Raw genomic sequence first — 19,850 nt, 5'->3', positions numbered from 1 at the left:
ACCCGGCCTCTTTTCTTTTTTTCAAATTGAGAGGCCACTGACATACTCTTTTTAGAAAATGGAACTTTAAGAAAAAGCTCAATTTTTTTCTTCATTTTTTTTTTTTTTAGATAGGGTTTCTTTATGTAGCCCAGGCTAGCCTTGAACTCATGATGAGCTTTCTGCTTCAGCCTCTTAAACGCTGCACCACGATACCCAGCCTCCCATTTCTTCTAGTTTCGGGGCATGTGTAGAAGAGGAAGGCATTGACCAGATGATGGACCATCACGTCTAGTCATTGAGAGCCTAGGCTTGGTCCTCTGACAGCCGCAGGTTTGTGTCTTCATGCAGACTCCTCCTGTTAGGAAACCTAAGCTACACAGCTTGGCTGGCTTCTTCCAGCTTGAGTTTATAAACTTTAAAATAGGGATGATCCAGGGCAGCGTGGTGGACTTGCCTTAAATCCCAGCACGTGGGAGGTAGAGGATAGTCAGAGGCAGGTGGAGCTCCGTGAGCTGAAGGCCAGCCTGGTCTACGTAGAGAGTTCCAGACCAGTCAGGTCTACACAGTAAAACCCTGTCTCAAAATAACCAAACAAAAAATGGGAATGATGTGGTCCCTCCTCCGAAGCCATGTAGTATTGAGACTCAGTAGGTAAGAGCTCAGCAAACGCTGATACAATTCCACGTTGAACTCTGTACATCTGTTGTGTGCAGTCGCAGGGCTGCTTGGGTGTAAGCAGACCAAACGCAGCTTTCTCTACGTCTCTTTTACCAGGAAGCTCACCGTACCCCAAGCCAGCCCTGTCCGCCTATTCTGGGTTCCATTTCCCTCCAGTGCCAACCAACCAATGTCCACCTTCCCTAGGACAATACCATCTATTTGTTCGCTTGTTTATGTGAGATAGGGAGCCGGGGGGGGGGGGGGGCTGCTATGTATCTTGGGCTAGCCTTGAACTCAAGAGTTTCCTGCCTCAGCCTGCCAAGTGCAGGGATTGCAAAGTGCACCAGCATGCCTGTAATACATATCTTTATCAGTAAGGCTCAGTTACTCTCTGCTTAGATCTTGACTCCTCAACAAGCCCGAGTTGTTGTTTAATGCAGTCCTCCAGGGAAGGGATGCTGTCCTCATCAGTGACACGGCCTTGTCGGATCCACTACCTGATGTGCTCCCAGTGGTAGCAGACGATGCCATGGTCATCACTGCTCCTGCTCCCGTCCAGTGTAGTACTCTGCACCGGCAAGAACAGTTCCTTACTGGGGCCCGCCACAGCTACCGGAGCCTGGTTGCTTTCTAGAATTGCAGATATTCCACAAAAGAAAGAAGAGAGGGAGGAAGGGGAGGAGGAGGGTGAGGAAGGGGAGGAAGAGGGTGAGGAAGGGGAGGAGGAGGGTGAGGAAGGGGAGGAGGAGGGTGAGGAAGGGGAGGAGGAGGGTGAGGAAGGGGAGAAGGAGGGTAAGGAGAAAACAAGACAGAGGGAGGGAGGGACGGTGAGGAGGAGGAGGAAGGAAGAATGGGAAGGAAGGAAGAAGAATTTAGGGAGGAGAAAAAAGAGAGAACAGAAGGCGGTGTACATAGGCTTCTCTTTTGTCTCTGCAACCCACCATCTAGCACAGTACTTGCTAAATAGCAAATGTTGAAAATATTTCAGTTGTAGGTTGGAGAGACCTGGGTTCAATTTTCTGTATCCACGAGGCAGCTCACAAATGTCTGTGACTCCAGTTCCAATGCTTCTTTCTAGCTTTACAGACACGTGTAAGCCAAACATCCATGCACATAAAAATAAATAAATATTTTTACAAAGGAAAATATTTCAGTGGAATGTTGAAAGAAAAAGAAATAAAACTCATGGTGTTAACTTTATGAATAGCTACTATTTCTTTTCCTCTTCCCCTGCATAAATAAATAAATAAATAAATAAATAAATAAATAAATAAATAGCCACATGTCCAAGCTAAGCACCACATAGCCACAGCCATTACTACGGGGATGTAGTGTCTTCCCCCCCACCCCTGCCCCACTGTCCTCCTCAGTATGCATAGTGGCTTCCAGACTTCCTGGGGGCAATCATCTACAAAGCCCTTCATAAGAGCCCTGTCCCTCTGTGGGCCTGGGCCCTCTCACTCTGATCCTGGCCTACACACAGGCCTGGTGCACTCCTGCGCTCTCTCTCTCTCCTCTCTCTTCTCTCTCTCTCCTCTCTCTCCTCTCTCTTCTCTCTTCTCTCTTCTCTCTTCTCTCTTCTCTCTTCTCTCTTCTCTCTTCTCTCTCTCTCTCTCTCTCTCTCTCTAGTTCTTCAATGTACCCAGCCTCCTCTCAACCTGTGGTATCTGAGAATCCAGTCCCCTCTTTCTAAATGCCTTTCTTCTTGCCCTCCACTCCCCATCTTTCTCCTCCTGATCATCTGCCCTGAGTGTGGCAACTGAGCTATTTATGGACCCAAGTGCTCTGTGGGAGCTCTTTATGTGGGCTCGTTTCTTTACTGAGGAAAAGCACCTGAATAATTTCATGTCACTTCGCAGGCACTTGCCCCAGCCCCGGAAGGGCAGAGGCCAGGTTTTTAATTCCACATCCCTAGGGTCTGGCTCAGAGCACCTTAAACAGCTTAGCTGAATCAGTTGGTGAAAGAGAGAAAAAATGACGTAGTTGTCTTTCAGTTGCGACTGTTCCCATCACCAGTGTGCTGGGTAATGGTGTGGAAACAGCAAGCCTTTTATAGAGACGTTTTGAAGCTAAGACCATTATAAGCAAGGTCTGCCTGGCTACCTGTGAGTCTCCTGAAGGCTGTATCCACGAGGCAGAGGTCTGAATGTTTTTTTCCCAAGACAGGGTTTCTCTGTGCTGCCTTGGCTGGCCTAGACTCACTTTGTAGACCAGGCTGGCCTCAATCTCACTGAGATCCACCTGCCTCTGCCTTCCAAGTGCTGGGATTAAAGGCATGCGCCACCTTGCCTGGCTTGAGGCCTGTATTTTTATAAGACTACTAAGTGAGTGGGGGTCAAAGCCCCAGTGTCTGGCTGCATCTGAGTGTCAGGCCACACAGTCAGTCAGTCTCCTCAAGATGCCCTGGGACTCTCCCAAGGGGAGTACAACAGCCAAAGGAGTTATCACATGACAAGTCAGGACACATATGGTGCTGGCAATGACTCTCATTTTGTCGTTCCCACTATGGCTTAGAGACATATGACAAGGCTCAAAACCCCAAAGAAAAATTGGTTTTCTGTGCCACATCAGTTCTCATGTCTCTGATTTCCTGCCAGCTCAGGAATCTCAAAATGCTACCACCAAGTTAGACATATCTGAAGGCCAAGGGTATAGTTATCATTTCTGCTTTCATCTCTGGGGTCATATCTCACTTGTGTCTCACCTACCAGCCTGGACAGTCACAGTGACCAAAGTGGTAGATTGTTGTCCCGAGGAATCCGTCACCATCAGCTGAAATGTGTACTCTCCTTCCTGCAGCTCAGACAAGTGAAGGTATGGGGTCTGCACTCCCTACACAACAGCAAACACGAAAACAAAGAAACTATCATTAAAGAAGTGCGAGGAGCCGGCAGTGGTGGCGCACGCCTTTAATCCCAGCACTCGGGAGGCAGTGTCAGGAGGATCTCTGTGAGTTTGAGGCCAGCCTGGTCTACAAAGCGAGTCCAGGATAGCCAAGGCTACACAGAGAAACCCTGTCTCGAAAAACCAAAAAACAAACAAACAAAAAGTGCTAGGAAACAGTGTGCCATGCAGTTGCTTCTGGTCTTACTTAAGGCAGAAATCCTGCTTGAAAACAAGCAGGGTGCAATGGTGCAGACCTACCACACCAGATACTTAGTGTCCCAGTTACATTTTTATTTTTTTCAACTTGACACAAGCTAGGGTCATCTGGGAAGAGGGAACTGCAGTTGAGAAAATGCCTCTATCAAATTGGCTGTTGGCAAGTGTGTGGTGTCCTTTTCTTGACTGATGACATATTTTAGAGAACCCAGCCGTGGTGCCACCCCTAGGCAGGAGGTTCTCGGTTGTATGAGAAAGTGGGCCGAGCAAGCCTTAAGCAGTGTACCTCCGTGTACCTCCACTTTGGTTCCTGCCTTCCGGCTCTGGTCTTGGGTTCCTGCCCTGACTTCCCTTGATAACGGAGTACACCCAGTGAGGCGAGATAAGACTTTTCCTGGCCAACATTACCTTTGGCCGCCATCTTTATCACAGCAACAGAAAGCAAAGACTCCTGGGAAACTGAAGCCAGAGGGGGGCAAACGCAAGGCCTGCCGGGGATACAAGCAAGCTCAGGGCCAATGTGTGTAGCTTAGGAAGACCTGAGCTCGACAATAAAAATATAAAAAGGAGTAGGGATGCTGCTCAGTGGTGGAGTGCTTGCCTGCCACATGCTGGGTTCAGTGCACACAGAAGTTAAAAGAAGAAGGGGAGGAGCAGAGTGTGGTGGCACACGCCTTTAATCTCGGCGCTCAGGAGGCAGAGATGGACAGCCGGGTACTACGTAGTGAGACCCTGTCTCCCAAAAGGGGTCAGGGGAGGGGAAAGAGGGAGAGTTGGAGGAAAGAAGAAAAATAAAGCAGGTGTAAACCCAAGAAAATGTAATTTTGAGTCTGTCACGTATCCTCATATCACTGCAGGAATGTAAACTAATAAAACTTCGGGGTCCAGGGATTGTGTCATGTGAGAAAGCTCCAAGAAACCAAGCCAAGAGTTATTTCGAAAGCACCAAACTGTTCTTGAATTAAGCTTGTATGCTCCTCCCAGGTGTGGCAGAGAGAGGCAAGGGTGTTTACTTCAGATGGCTCCTTACAACTGGCTGTTGTGTTTGTTTATATGCCTCTATGGAAACCTATTTGCCATGTACAGCTTGTTCGCCAAGTGAGGCATGCCCTTGTGATTGCACACTTTACTCATGTGCAACCTCCCGGGTCCCACCGCCTCCAGAGCGGTAAACACGTAGTCTCTGCTAAGGGGACACAGGCGCCCATCCTTCACCAAGCAAGCCCGCTTCTCAGCATCTCTTCCTCAGAGATCACAGCAGGCCACACTGCATGCTCACCAAACACAATGTGCGATGGGCAGCGCAGCCATGAGAACAATTTAGATGCTTGCCCACAGCGGGATGCCTGACCCAACAATGCTAGTAATGAAAGGATGAGTTGGTACACGTACACTAAAGTGAAAGCGTCAGCCAGGCCTCCTGGTATACGCTGTCATTCCAGTCCTGAGAACAGAAAGCTGAGTAACCCCGAGTAAGGAGACAGCTTACCTACAGCAAAGGTTGCACATTATTTTGTCTTTAGACAAATGCACTTCAAGGTTTGAACAGATTGGGCAGGAGCCGTAGTTCGTATGGTAGAGCATCTGTCTAACGTACACAAAGCCCTAGGTTTGATCCTTAGCAACACACACAAATCACAAAGATACTCTTTAAAAGAAACTTCTAGATGTTAGATGTAGACAAGATAGTACAGATGTCAGTAAACAGGGCAAACAAAATAATAACTGCTTTTCTGGTAATGAGGTTAGATCCCAAGACTTAAATACTGCTCTACTAAATACTGAGTCAGCTCCCCTTCCTGACTGACCTCACGATCTGGTTGAAACAGCAGGATGGACTGCTTGGTTGCTGGTCTGTGCTCACCTGGGCATGTGAGACCAAGGGATGCAAACCTGGGGGAGATTTGTGAGGTTAGAAGCTCTTCCAACGGTTTCATGGTTTGAGAAATTTATAAAATAGATTTTCTGATTTAACAACCTCCCTGAACCAAGAATAGATGATAGATAGATGGATTGACGAATGGACAGATGGACAGACCGATGGATGGAAAGACAGACAGACAGATAGCTGATAGAGACAAGTCTGCATGCAGGCAGGATAGAGGACTTGCCTGCATGCCCATCTCTTTGCTCTCACCGCCAGGGCCTGGGGACCACTCATACAGGACAATCTGGTGATCATCGCTGCTCTGGTTTCCATTCAGAGTGATGGTGTTTTGGGGCAAGGTTATGGTCTGATTTGGCCCTGCATTGGCAACAGGTGGGTAGTCCACTGGACCATGGATGATGAGGGTTGCAGTGGTGGAGTTAATAGCGCCATCCGAGTCTGTGACGGTCAATCTATAAAGAAAAAAGGAGGTTTTTTGTTGTGGTGGTGGTTTTTTTTTTGTTGTTGTTGTTTTTGTTTTTATTTTGTTTTGTTTTTTTCGAAGACAGTGTTTCTCTGTGTAACAACCCAGGCTGGCCTCGAACTCACAGAGATCTGCCTGCCTCTGCCTCCCAAGTGCTGGGATTAAAGGTGTGTGCCGCCACACCAGGCCTGAAAAGGAAGCTCTTACATCTAGGATTATGACACATCTGAAAGCAGGTGGTCACCTTCGCATGCTCAGACTAGCCACTCTCAGAGGAGGTGAAAATAGAAACTCGAGAATGAGGCTAAGAAAAACACACAGGCCGGAGACTTTTCTTTGCTTCTGTTGCCACAGATTTGTTTTATTTTCAGTCATAATATGTTCCCCACATTGAGGCTTAGCTTCTATGAATTTACTAGTCTTTGAGATGCTGAGTGGAGTGTTTGCAAAGGGTTTTAGAGTTAAGCATTTTCAAATACACATAAATGCTAACACCTACACACACACACACCAAAAAAGAAAAAAAAGAAAGAAAGAAAAAGAAAAAGAAAAAGAAAACTGCCCAGGCCCTCCCATACAGAAATGATCCCTCCTGTGGTCCCAAGAACAGCACAATCTCCACTGGCTCACTCACCCTCAGTGAGGGTGGGGCATGCGGTAGGGTGTCTTGGAGCTAAGCTGCATAATTGAGAATAACACCTGGGAAAGAACACCGCAGGGTAAAGTGTATATGAAGGGTCATCTGCCTCTTCTGGGCTTCTTTTCACACATCCTACAAACTCCACACAGACAAGGGCCAGACTCCAGCTGGAGCTTTGACCACAAACCAAACCGCGGGGGTCTCTCCCATCAGAACTTCAATCCAAGTTAGGAAAAAAGAAAAAGGCTTAAAGCAGCACGTGAATAGGAAAGGCGCCCAAACGCCATACTATCCAGAGAGCCCACTTTTAGGTCATGGATGATGGAGAAATATTTTATTTCCTTCTGCTTAGAGATATATTGCTTTTATTTTTTATAGAAAGCATTGGTTTCAAGAAATAGTCAAAAAGAGAAGTCCTGGGTAGACACAATGAAGGTGGAACCCACTTGCCTAAAAGTGTAGTTACCAGGATCTAGGTTCGACAGTCGTAAGACTGGGGCATCAGCTGGAAACACCTCTGCTAGGAAGGGCCCGTCAACTTCTTGCCAGTGGTAACTCACTATTTTAGTATCATCTGTACTTTCTACAAAGATGAAGAAAACAAAATCCAGAATGAGTTATGGGAATAGTGAGATGAAAGCGTATTAACTTACTGAATATATAAATGTGCTTAGTACAAATAAACATTCACGCAGACCTCAGCCGGATGCAGGAAGCATTGTAGCCAGCTCCCAGTTCCTACTGTTTTGTTTTGTTTTAGATTTGCATAGGTTTGAGCAGGGCTAGTCTAACCTGCTGAATATTTAAGATGCAGAGTGACAGGTGCTGTTGCACAGCTCCCGCTCACCTTGGTGACAGTGACATGCTACCAACAGCCTCACATCTGAACTAGCCGATGTCGTTACCACGTTAACGATTAACTGTGACTCCAGAGAAAAACTGTATCTTAAAATAAATTTTTTCGACTTTAAAGAAGAAACCAGGGTGGGACTGAGATGGCTCAGCAGCTAAAGGCACCTGTGGCTACGGATAGAGGTCTTAACTGCTGGGACCTACAAGGTGCAACTCTAAGCTCTGCACCTGCGCCATGGTGCGTACACACGCGCACACACGAGCACACACACACACGCGCGCACACACACACAAAGGCATGCACAAATACATGCATACACACAAGCACACATGCACGTGCACACACACACACATACAAACAGACGGCTGGGACTGTAGCTCAGTGATACAGTGCTTCGCTACCATGCATGTGAAGCCCTGGGTTTGATCCCTGGGAGAAGGGGGCTGTGGCTTGGCATGGCAGTTCACCAGTGTTCAAGACACGAAGGCAGGAGTATCATCCTAAGTTCAAGGCCAGCCTGGGCTACATAGTGAGACCTTGTCTCACAAAAGAACATGGCTGGGGGATACAGCACAGTGACAGAGTGTTTGCCTAACCTCCACAAAGACCTAGGTTCAATCTCCATATCACAAAAATAAACATATTATTTAAATGATAAAAGAGAGCAACAATATGTCTTATAGGACCATAGATTTGTATAGACCTCAGAAAGCTGGCTTTTCATCACATTCATTTAGGGAATTAGTTTATGTGGCTGACTAATAATCCTGTGTGGTTTTTGTAACTAAGCTATGCTGAGTCAAAAGATTTAAAATATTGTGAGGTCTTTTTTTCATAATATTATTTCCATTTAAAGTGCTCTCTGTCACCCAGGCATAGAGGCACACGTTCCTATAATCCCAGCACTTTGGAAAGGGTCAAAAGGGCAACAGGAGGTCAAGGTCAACCTAAAGTGCATAGCAAGTATGGTGCCAGCCTGAGCTGCGTGAGAGAGCAGGCAAACGGACAAAGGGGCTGGATTTCGGGTTGTAGTGGGTGGAGGACGTGGACGTGACACTGAATTGATGTGAGCAGTCACATCATTGCGATGTCCACATCTGCAGACTAGGAGACAGAGCAACACTCCTGAGTGACAAGCCCTGACCACCACGGCTTTTCACTCTCGGCAGGACACGGGGTTAACTTTGTGGCTAAATGAACATGAAAGCAGTTGCTGAGCACATCACACTGTTAAACCAGGGGAATACTGCATGTGCTCACAGGCTATTCTCATTTGTAGAGACGCACGAAGCTTTGGTTTTTCAAGACAGGGTTTCTCTGTGTAGCCTTGGCTGTCCTAGGCTGGCTTTGTAGACCAGGCTGGCCTCGAACTCACAGCAATCCGCCTGCCTCTGCCTCCCTGAGTGCTGGGATTACAGGCATGAGCCACTGTGCCTGGTTGGACACATGAAGTTATACTACCCTCATCCTCTACTTAAAGTAATTCTGAATAAATTCGTAAGCAAAATACTACACACTCTCACTAAAGCAAACCTCACCCATATTTAAAGGTTCTGTCTAATTGCTAATATTATAAATGCTAAATGATTCATAAGAGAATCTTTAGTAATTATTTGAATTACAAGTCAAACATCTGACTTTAAAGAACACTGTGTTTCTTTGTTTGTACTTTGTTTTAGACAGTGTCCCATGTATCTTGGGCTGGCCTGGAACTCCCTAAGGAGCTGAAGATGACCTTGAATGCCCAAGTCTCCTGCCTTTGCCACCCAAGCGCTAGGATTACAGGCATGCTCCCGCTCCCAGCTGGAAGCTGGATAGCCTAGGACAGGAAGACACCGTTTTGTCACGGTGTAACCGTAGATCTTCTTGGCCTTGACGCAGGCAGCTCAATCTGACAGCACAAACACCAGAGACCACCGAAACATGGAGGATACACACGGCTGCCATCAATCAGGGCTGAGATCAAAGGCACAGTGAACTCTTGTGTCTTGGGAGAAACAACAGCTACGGGTGGCTGGTTGACTCTTGCAGCTGTGGGACAGGAAAAAACAAACAAACAAACAAAACAAAAAACAGACAGCAGGTAAGCCTACATCAATAACACATGCCAGTCACACACAAGCAAAGGCATCCTCTTTCTAAAAGCTTTTTTTGTTTGTTTGTTTTTTGTTTTTCGAGACAGGGTCTCTCTGTATAGTCTTGGCTGTCCTGGACTCACTTTGTAGACCAGACTGGCCTCAAACTTACAGCGATCCACCTGCCTCTGCCTGCCAAGTGCTGGGATTAAAGGCTCTAAAAGCTTGTTCTAAACATCCTATAGAGGTCTTCATCCTTCCACGTCTCAACTGTGCAGAACTCTGTAAAGTTTTAAACCCCTCCTGTGGATTGTCTGTCAGTTTACATTTCTATAGGTAATCTCAGAGGCAAGAGGCGAGTTATGGGATGTGTGCAGTGATTACAGAAAAGAAGAAGCCTGCAGTTCACTATGGATGGCCTCGAAGTCCTGATCCCCCTGCCTGTGCCTCCCAGGTGCTAGGATTACAGGGCGAATATAGGTGTGTTCAGTGCTGGGCAGGCATTCTACAACCAACCTACATCCCAAGGCCATGAAGAAGATCTTGAATCTTTGACTGGAGGCCTTACCACCATCACTAGAGTTCAGCCGTAATAAGTAGACTGTGAGAAAGGTAGAGCTGGCAGGCCTGGAGAGATGGGTAGGAGGTAGAGTTGCTACAAGCATGATGATGCAGGCCAATGGCTCAGCTGAGCTGATGGGTAAGTGGGAGCCGGAGACCAGGACACAGAGTGGGATGTGCCTACCAGGACCAAAAGTCACCTCCTCTAACCCACACCCATAATGCACTGCACTATGACCCAGGGACGAGCTTGGTAGGCCATGACACACATGTGCCCCCGATCCTCTAGAAGCACAGATGAACACATTTGAAATAACCATGATCCTACATGAAAGTTGAACTGTGAGGAAAGAAAGTGGATATTGGAGAGGGACGGCCAAGGTACAGTGTGTCCTCATTCCAGAAGAGCAAGCAGTTACCATGTTTAATTGAGTAGCCACGGCAAGTGAATGCTAGACTTATATAAAAAGCAAAAGAAAACAAAGACAGAAAGGCCAAACATAATCCTTGCATGTTTTCTCTACAATGGTGCCTTAAATGAGAATAACTCCCAAAGACTCATATATTTGAATGACTAACTACTCAGCAGGGAGTGGAACTGTTGAGAAGGGTTAGGGGCGTGGCCATGATGGGAGTGGGTGTGGCCTTGCTGGAGGCAGCCTGTCACTGGGGATGGGCTTTGAGGCCCAGCCCCCACGCCCACCTTGCCTGCTGGCCTGCCTGCCTGTGCATCAGGATGTAAAGCTTTCAGCTACTCTTCCAGCACCATACCACGCCTGCGTTCAAGCTGCCATGTTCCCTGCCACAATGCTAATGGCCTAAGCCTCTGAAGCTGTAAGCAAGCCCCGGACAACTGCCTTCCTTTTATAAGAGCTGCCTTTTAACAGTTGCCTTGGTCATCGTGTCTCTTCATGGCAATACAACTCTAAGTCAGTGTCTAAGGTAAAAATAAAAGAATATGTGTTTAAAAGCTGTCTGATCCAAACACCAAAAGGCAGTGCAAACCTCGATCAAGGAGCTCAACTTGGACTATAGAATCTGTGATGGTTAGAGAAAAGCCAGCACTCCTCAGGAACTTGTGAAGCCAAAGGGAGTCTTTCCGCTTTGTTAGGAATCTGCTACAGTCCGTCTACCTGTGATGTCACTGCTTACCTGCCACGGGGGCGTGGCCCTGCCCTGGACCACATAAAAGAACAGACCCTCCACATGGCTCTCTCTCTCTCTCCCCCTCTCTAGAGCTCTCTACCTCTTTATCTCTATCTATCTCTTTTTACTTTTTTACTTCTCTCTCTACTTTGTTTTTTACCTCTCTAGCTCCTCTCTACCTTTCATTACTTCTTTATCTCTCTCTCTCCCTCTCCTCCCCCCGCCCCCTGCACCTGTGTCTCTAGAGATGGTTCCTGTATCTCCCTATTAAATGTCTTAAGTGGATCTGTTGCATGGTGTGATTTCATCCCTCTGTACGGCTCCGCCGTTCACCTCTAACCTCTTCAGTCAGCTTTTTACACTTCCTCTCTCTCTCCTTTCTCTCTCTATCTGAGGCACCTCCCCCCTACCTCCCCCCCCCCCATGCTCATTTAATAAACTCCATGTAACATAACATCTGCTGCCTGGTACCTTCTATCTAGCATCTGCCTTAATTTTTATATATAACACCGCTGCCTCTGGCAGACAGGGCACACGGCCACCCTGTGGTGCCTATCAGCATATCAAAGCCCACTCTGGCTTCTTGGCTCCCTCAGCTGTCACAACTACCTGTAACAAAGCCCGTGCTAGCACTGTCACTCTTCTCAGTTCATCCCTTCCCTAAACTCCCTCCAAGTCACTGGCTTCCCTCACCCCAGATGCTCGGTCTCCGTATAACCCTGCTATTCTCACTGTTTTCCCCCACAGTCTGCTCCTGCTTCTCGTGCTGTGTTTCCTCTATTCTCCGTTCCTTGCTATTCTCCTCTCTCTCACAGAGAGCCCTGGCCATGTCTAGTCTGCTGTGTTCAGTCTACTTCATTTTCTCACTGCTCTGGACTCTTCCAGATCCCACCCTCTCCCCACCTTTCTCCTACAATAAAAGCCTCCCCTTCGCCATGCAATGGAGTAGCCACATCCATCAGTTATACCCCCATGCCATCCAGGTGCCAGAACTTGAGACTAGCACAGCCAAGAGGCCATTTTCCCAACAGACTCACCTGGCATCACAGTAACATTGACATATCCTTCTCCAAATGCATTCTCACTAGAAACAGCCACTCTGAAGGCATAGAGTCCCACAGACAACTGCAACGTGAAAACAGACACACAGGTGAGCATCCAAAGACACAGGCTCCTGCTGCCTAGGAGAGGCTACACCTCGTTTCAGTCTGTCTGAGACGGCTACCCATTTGAGAGCGGTGCTCTAGGACACCGACATAGGCCTGTTGCTTAGTAACAGATACCACAGGCCTTATATCAGCCAAGGACATCAGCTCTCAGATGGGTATGCATGGAACCATGCTGTATTTTGGGGTTTATGGATGGGGCCTCACATGGCTCAAGCAAGGACTCTGCATTGACCTGAGACAATCTGGACTCATGCGTTTCTAACATGCAGGTCCACAGAGTTACTGGCAGAGGTCTGGGTACCACACTTTTAAGAGACAGAGCAGTCATGCAGCAGTGATGTGAGCTGGTAAGGCATGGGGATTAGTACCGCCTTGAACCAGCCCTCTAGCTAGTAAGTCAACGTACTTTTACTCCTCAGAGCCAAGAAAGCGGTATGTGGTGTCTTGTGAGTAGTGTGGTATTTGATAATCTAAGCAATTTGTGAACTAGACTGAAACTGCCGAAAACTCAGAGAATGTGCCTGAAGGACACCCAAGACACTATAAAGTGTGGGGTGACCTCTCTTTACTTTGTATATAGGTGTGTTTCTGTATTTTCAATTGTTAATTCTGAACCCAGAGAGTTAAGTGCTGACAGGATCTTGGCATTGTCATTTCTATGACCCATCATGGGCTTTACATTTGTTTAAAAAAAAAAAGTGTCCTTACACACCCGCTCAGATATTTAAAGGTCAGACAGCCCATAAGTCTAGAGGCAATCTAGAATTTTGTTGTTGTTTTTGTTTTTTGTTTTGTTTTGGGTTTTTGTTTGTTTGTTTGTTCATTTGTTTTTTCAAGATAGGGTTTCTCTGTGCAGCCCTGGCTGTCCTGGAATTCACCGTGCAGACCAGGCTGGCCTCGAACTCACAGGGATCCTTCTGCCTTGGCCTCCTACGTGCTGTGATTAAAGGCGTGAACCACCATGCCTGGCAGCAATCTAGAATTGTATCGCTGATGACTGGTTGTAATAAAGAGCTGCTGGCCAATATCTGGGCAGGAAGTAGAGGGCAGGACTTCTGAGCCACAAAGGGGGGGGGGGGGGGGAAACAGAAGCAAGCAGAGAAAGCTAGCCACATGCCCCGGGCTGTGGGCAAGAAAAGTCAGGTTAAGTTGGATGAGCCAGCTGGGAGGTTGTCCAAGCAAACGCCCTGAGCTTTAAATCATATAGCAGCCTCATGTCATTACTTCTACCACTGGTAGGTCTGCAGAAAGTCCCTCTATAATAAAGAGTGCAAGAATTAGAGCCCAGGCTTGGAACCTACTACACAGCATGGGCCCCCAGCCTCTTTCTCCTGCGCTGATATGGCAAGCCATTCAAAGGAAGAAGAGCCACCCATCTGCCTGGCTGAGTTTTATTTTATTTAATTATAACTTTCTGACTTTTTTTTTTCCTTTTTTTTTTTTTTTTTTTTTTTAGATGGGATATCTGATTATGTCACCCTGGCTGACCTTGAGTTTCTGGGGTAAAACAATCTTCTTGCCTCACTTCCCCGGTAGCTGGGACTGCAGACACAGGCCACCCTGCCTGGCTTCTTCATTCCCTCTTAATCCTAAAAGGGAACTGCGTTCAACAGCGAAGGTGTTGCCAACTGCCTTCTGAGGTGCATTAACCTGCCTTGCTACTTACTTGAGAGAGGTGAAGAGTCGGCCTGTTCTCCTGTTTGATTTGACCTCGGAAGGCTACAGGGTGGCTCAGTAAACGCCATTCATAGCTGTAAGCTGTGTCTGAGGGCAAATGAGAAATGTGAATGCTTCATCAGTTCTGAGAGGTTGCCTTACAACCCTAAGGAGGTGAGAGCCTTAACCCGACAGCAGTATCAACTGCCTTAGATACACCGAGTTCTGCTTCCAACCCTCAGCCTGGTGAGGAATCACAAGGCCTCTGTCTTTGTAAATAAAGAGAAACAAACACAAAAACAAATTGATCATAATATACAAATGATAGAAAATAGAGGCTAAAAAATTAAACCTCCACAACCTCATGGTTAACATTCAAAAACCTTTTTTGGAGACAGGCTCTCGCTATGTAGCTCTGACTGGCCTGGAAGTCACTATGTAGTCTTTGAACTCACAGTGATCAGAATGGCTCTGCTTCCCTAGTGCTGACATCAAAGGCCCGCAGCCCAGCTCAACGGACACTTAAACTTAATTAACTTTTCTCCTCTTGATGAAAGGCAAACAGGTTTCAACTCAGTTGATCTTTCCAGAACTTTGTTTAAAGACACAAAGTTACTATATTGAACTTTCTAGACAGCTACTGCATTTATGCCAACTCAGTAAACTTTGCCTATCTCCCCCTGCGGAATGTTGTGGGAAAATGCATCAGGCTGATGGTCTGCGGAGACCGGCCCTGGGAGAGACGGTTCCAGCGCTACCACTGCCTGAATCACCAAGAATATCGAACTCTCACCTGCAGGGGGCGCTGGCTCAACGAAGGCCTTCAGTTCTGCTTCATCGTCCGGTAAGGTTATAACTAGGTTACCTCCAACAGACACGGCAAGCGCCTCAACTAAAAGTTAATTAGAAACAGTGCGTGCCATTATGTAATACAACGGCTTTAACTACATCTCCATAATATACCTGTTCTTCCAATGATCATTCCTCATATAATTTTATGGCACTCCACCCAAGGTCAGTGTGCTCTGCTATGCTGGAAGATAGAATTTGTAAATTTAAAACTTCTTACATGACTTGCCACTGTGAAGAAAAGAATCATTCAGAAGAAGCCATGTGTTGGGTGGCAGTTTTACCAACAGCTGATTGAATTCGTTTTCTCAGTGACAAGCAGCTTTTCCTGGCTCCCTGGTGAGTGGTCCTTATAAAAAGGTCCAGAGTGGTCCTAAGTGTCTCCGTGTCCTGTCATTAGCCATGCTGCTCGCAGGTGGGAGATCTTCACAAATGGCTGCTAATGGCTTTGCTCTTGGAGCCTTTCCAATAGGAAGTCCAGGCAAGCTCAGTATAAAAAGGTAATTTAATTCCAGCAACAGGGACACTAACTCTCATGAGAAGCACTTACCTGCTAATGCAACAGAGCTCATTCACTGTGCAACCTGAATGGCATTGAGATAGTCCTATTGTGGTTTTGTAGGTTTGCCTCAATTGGGCATTCAATTTACTGTTGTTCATATTTGGCTCAGAGTAAACTATTGTGTTGAGTTGAGAGCCGAGCGCTTACAAAGAGCTTCGAAAGGCTGTGCATTCTTTTTGTTTGTTTGTTTTTCAAGACAGGGTTTCTCTGTGTAGCCCTGGCTGTCCTGGACTCTCTTTGTAGACCAGGCTGGCCTCAAACTCACAGGGATCCACCAGCCTCTGCCTCCGGAGTGCTGGGTTTAAAGGCATGCACCACCATGCCCAGCTAGGCCGGTCATTCTTAAAGATATCCCAACATTCCCATATCACCAATAGCACCCAGGGAGCTCAATCCCAGGGCAGCTTCCCTTCCCCACACAGCTTGTCTTCCCCACACAACTTCCCTTCCCCACACAGCTTCTCTTCCCCACACAGCTTCTCTTCCCCACACAGCTTCTCTTCCCCACATAACTTCCCTTCCCCACACAGCTTCTCTTCCCCACACAGCTTTCTCTTCCCCCACACAGCTTCTCTTTCACCACAAAGGAGCACCAGGGAATCAAAACTGAGAAGCTCTGGTTCAGGACGCACCCCGAACACCAGTCAAGTCTCAATGTAGCTGAGCCCTCATGCCGCACTCAGTACAGCTCAGTCTTTGAACTGGGCTGTTGCTACAGCCGCCCTCATATTCAAGATGATGTTGGAAGCATTCCCCTCCCCCCACCCCGCCCCCAACTGACCTTCTGGACAGAGGTCTTATTTTAGTTTTTGTTTAACTTTCTTGTTGTAACAAATATGTGACAGGAGCAACTTGAGGAAGGATCGGTTTGTTCTGCCTCACTCTGTGAGAGGCACTCACACACTCCATTAAGGCAGGGAATGCTAAACAGCCCGAAAGTGAGGCAGCTGGTGTGTGAGCAGCTCACTGTGTCCACGAGTCAGGAAGCAGAGAGAGATGAATTGCTGGTGCTTGGCTCACCTGTTCTTTTTGATGCCATCCAGGCTCTGACCCACAGAATGGCACTGCTCACCGTTAAGGTCTCCCCACCTCAGTGAACTTAGCCTAGACAATCCTTCCTGTTCCAGATTCCCACCTTGCCCTCCTCTCCCACAAAACCAGCTCTAGCCAACCCATTTTCTTCTGGTTCCTCCAAAGTGTGGTGGGTCTTGCTCTCTTGCACACGTGATGGAGGAGATCACTCATGCTGTTGAAGTTCCCTCAAGACCCGTGCTTTCCCATGGAGAGAGCCATCGGAAGCTGCGGAACACTGCAGGCCCTTCAGATCCACCATGTTTCTCCTGCTCCCCAGCACCAGGACAGCTTTCTGCAGTTCCCTTATCTCCCCACTGAGATCACCCCAAATAGAAACCCAGCTGCCTTGTGTTCTTGCTGAAAGTTCACTAACCAGAAGTATACATAACACTCACTCCTGTTAAAACATGTGTTGCTACAGAACAGGCCAGCCCCGTGTGAGCTGGCTCTCCCTGACCTGCCAGTCCCTCCTCCAGAAAGGCTCCCTGGCACTCCTGGTAGGTAAGTAAGGTAACCACCCCTGTTGCCATAGCAATGTCTCAAGGCATTTTCCATAGGGTATTGGACCCATCCATTCACCTGTCAGTCTCCTCCCCTGCCGCACAGAGCCAGAGGGAGACGACAGCAGGTGATTTATCTTTAGCTCTGGTGACATTAGCATGATGTCTGCTATGTGTCTCTCTTAAGGCTGCGGCCGAGGGGAGGAGTAAACCTTAAACACATTGTCACTGCTGGATTCTGCCTCTTCAGTAAATGCCTTATAATTATATTTTTCAAGTTACCTGTCCTGGAGGTTGTAGGTGACACGGGCCATGCTGGTGGGGTTAGCCCAGGGAGGACTGTACTGGTGGGAAATGTTGGGGTGCTGCCTTCTGTATTCCATGAAGTGACTGTGGAAATGGAACTTTTCTCCATCGTGGCTGGGCTGGACTCCAGGCTGGCATGGGAAGGATTATGGGAAGGCACTAGAACCTAAGGGATAAATTAACAAGAGCATATTGTTATGAAAAAAAAATGCCTATTTGGGTTGAACAATACAAAATCTGTTTTGTGCCCACTCGCTCCAAATTCATGCACTGGGATCCAAGCCACGATGGGATGGTTTTTAGGTGAGGGGGAGGAAGAGTAGGTGGGCAGGCCAGGGGAGTGATGACTCATGAATAATATCAGTGCTAGGTGGGGGGTGTGGGCTCCTAATGGGTGCACTCAACAGGCTGAGGCAGTGGGATTGCATATTTTGAGGTGAACTTGGGCTGTATAGCAAGAGCTTGTTTCAAAGAAAGAGAAAATGAGGAGGCAAGAGGAGATGGAGGAGGAGGAAAGAGCTAGGAGGGGGGAGAGGAGAAAGGAGGGGAGGGGAGAGGAGATAGGAGGGGGAAAGGAGAAAGAAGGGGGGAGAGGAGAAAGGAGGGGAGGGGAGGGGAGAGGAGAAAGGAGAGGGGAGAGGAGAGAAAAGGGGGAGAGGAGAAAGGAGGGGGGAGAGGAGAAAGGAGGGGGAGAGGAGAAAGGAGGGGGAGAGGAGAAAGGAGGGGGAGAAGAGAAAGGGGGGAAGAGGAGAAGGGGGGAGATGAGAAAGGAGCGGGGTGAGCAGCAGGAGGAACTGGCATGCCCTTCACCCTTTACAAGACTGGCTGGGTATCTCTGGCTGTCCTGTTCAATGGTGCTGTGGCCTGAATAACGCCGCTGTGCAACTGTCTTTCGGAAGGAGAAATGTGCGCATTCCTCTGAAGTGCCCCCTAGTCCTGCTGGGTCACCTGCTTGGGGATGGTATGTATCACTGTTTGTGTGTGGCATTGTGTGCCCCATCAGCCATGTCTGAGCACTGCAGGGTCTCTACTAACACGGTCCCAGTTCAGGCTTTGCTGTTGTTGCTGCTGCTGCGAAAACTCGGGTTATGGACCTTGGGTTATTCTCCACCCCAGTCCTGCGGTTTGTTTTTTAAATATTTTATTCCAGCCATCCTAACAAGTTGTGCTCCTTGACAGCTCTACCTCCCTAGCTCCTTTGAGAGTTTTTATTTTCCAGCTGCTCTGCTTCCGGTGAGGCTCTGGCAACTTTGATCCTCTTACATCAACCCGAGGCAGTGCCCTTGGGTTCCTCCAGCCTGAAAAGCGTCCGGCAAGACTCAGCCGTGTGCACCTTCCCTTGCCCACCTCAGCACATCTCGAACACACCCACCTCTTTTCCAGAGGTATTGCTCGGTTGCCCTCCGAGCTGTAACGTCTCCTCTCCATCCAGCCCCACTCCTGCAGGTAAAGCAGTCACAGAAGTGGGCCACACACTGCTCTCTGCGGAGTGTGTGGGCGTGGGGGACCAAGTCGACTCCTTCAGGGCCTGCAGGTGCTCCTGGTCCAGAGGGTGTGACATGGTGTCCTGTAGCTTCTCCGTGGAAGCTGCTGAGCTGTCTCCTGCAGCCGAGGCATTGAAACCTCCCTCGTTGCCTGGCAACAAGCTCCAGTCCGGGTACTCCTCGCTGCTTCTGGGGTCCTGTTGATTGGAGGGCTCCAAGAGGCCCTGCTCCAGTTCCTTGAATTCATCTGGGTACTCAGCAGTCTCCTCTGGTCCCCTGTCTTTGCCTAGAAAGGGCAAGTCCCTCTTGAGGTCCTCAAGGGAATCTCCCCAAGCTCCTGAGGGGAACCCCCTGCCCAGCATCATATCTCCGTAGTTCAGCTCGGGCCTCTGGAGAGGTCTGTGCACAAAAGTGAGGTAAGACCGGATGGCGCCTGTGGTCCTAGGCTCGCAGTTCTCCTGGCGCAGGCAGCTCACCAGGTAGCAGCTACCCTCAAACCACCAGGCCAGGTCACAGCTAGGCAGGTCACAGCAAGCGGCTGTGCAGACTCCCACGGAAAAGGTTTGTGATACCCGCATGATTCTAACGGTTTCCAGGCTGGGTGAAATGATGGAACTGGAGTAAGTCCTCCCCTCGCTGCACTGCTGAGAGCTGCCACCTGAAGACCAGAGCAGTACCAGGCGTCAACACCAAAAGTCAAATCGGTAAGTAGACAAAGGAATTGCTCAGCTCTCCAAAGAAGAAACACAAATGGCTAATAAACATTCAGGGAAATATCCAAGCTGCACCCTATGCTTGTAATGTCGGCACGCTGGAGGTGGGGGCAGGACGGTCCCCTCAAGGTTGTCCTTGAGAGCCGGAGCCAGCATGCTTGGGCTAC

At 48.2% G+C, this 19,850-nt stretch overlaps 1 protein-coding gene across 1 annotated transcript in view; it reads right to left on the bottom strand.

Moving 5' to 3' along the window:
- The window catches only part of Kiaa0319 (KIAA0319 ortholog), a 54,675-nt gene that overhangs the window by 20,911 nt on the left and 13,914 nt on the right, over window positions 1–19,850 (bottom strand). Inside the window, exons 3-12 of the mRNA XM_051169364.1 lie at window positions 18,859–19,628; window positions 17,463–17,652; window positions 14,989–15,087; window positions 14,206–14,303; window positions 12,408–12,495; window positions 9,527–9,619; window positions 7,186–7,318; window positions 5,852–6,084; window positions 3,351–3,470; window positions 1,140–1,272 (exon numbers count right to left, since the gene is read on the bottom strand). Coding sequence (XP_051025321.1) covers window positions 1,140–1,272; window positions 3,351–3,470; window positions 5,852–6,084; window positions 7,186–7,318; window positions 9,527–9,619; window positions 12,408–12,495; window positions 14,206–14,303; window positions 14,989–15,087; window positions 17,463–17,652; window positions 18,859–19,628 — 1,957 coding nt within the window. The remainder of the gene's footprint in view (window positions 1–1,139; window positions 1,273–3,350; window positions 3,471–5,851; window positions 6,085–7,185; window positions 7,319–9,526; window positions 9,620–12,407; window positions 12,496–14,205; window positions 14,304–14,988; window positions 15,088–17,462; window positions 17,653–18,858; window positions 19,629–19,850) is intronic.

This window comes from Acomys russatus, chromosome 3 (genome assembly GCF_903995435.1).
Source record: "Acomys russatus chromosome 3, mAcoRus1.1, whole genome shotgun sequence".
Classification (NCBI taxonomy): Eukaryota; Metazoa; Chordata; class Mammalia; order Rodentia; family Muridae; genus Acomys; species Acomys russatus.
This window is presented reverse-complemented; position numbering and strand designations above follow the sequence as displayed.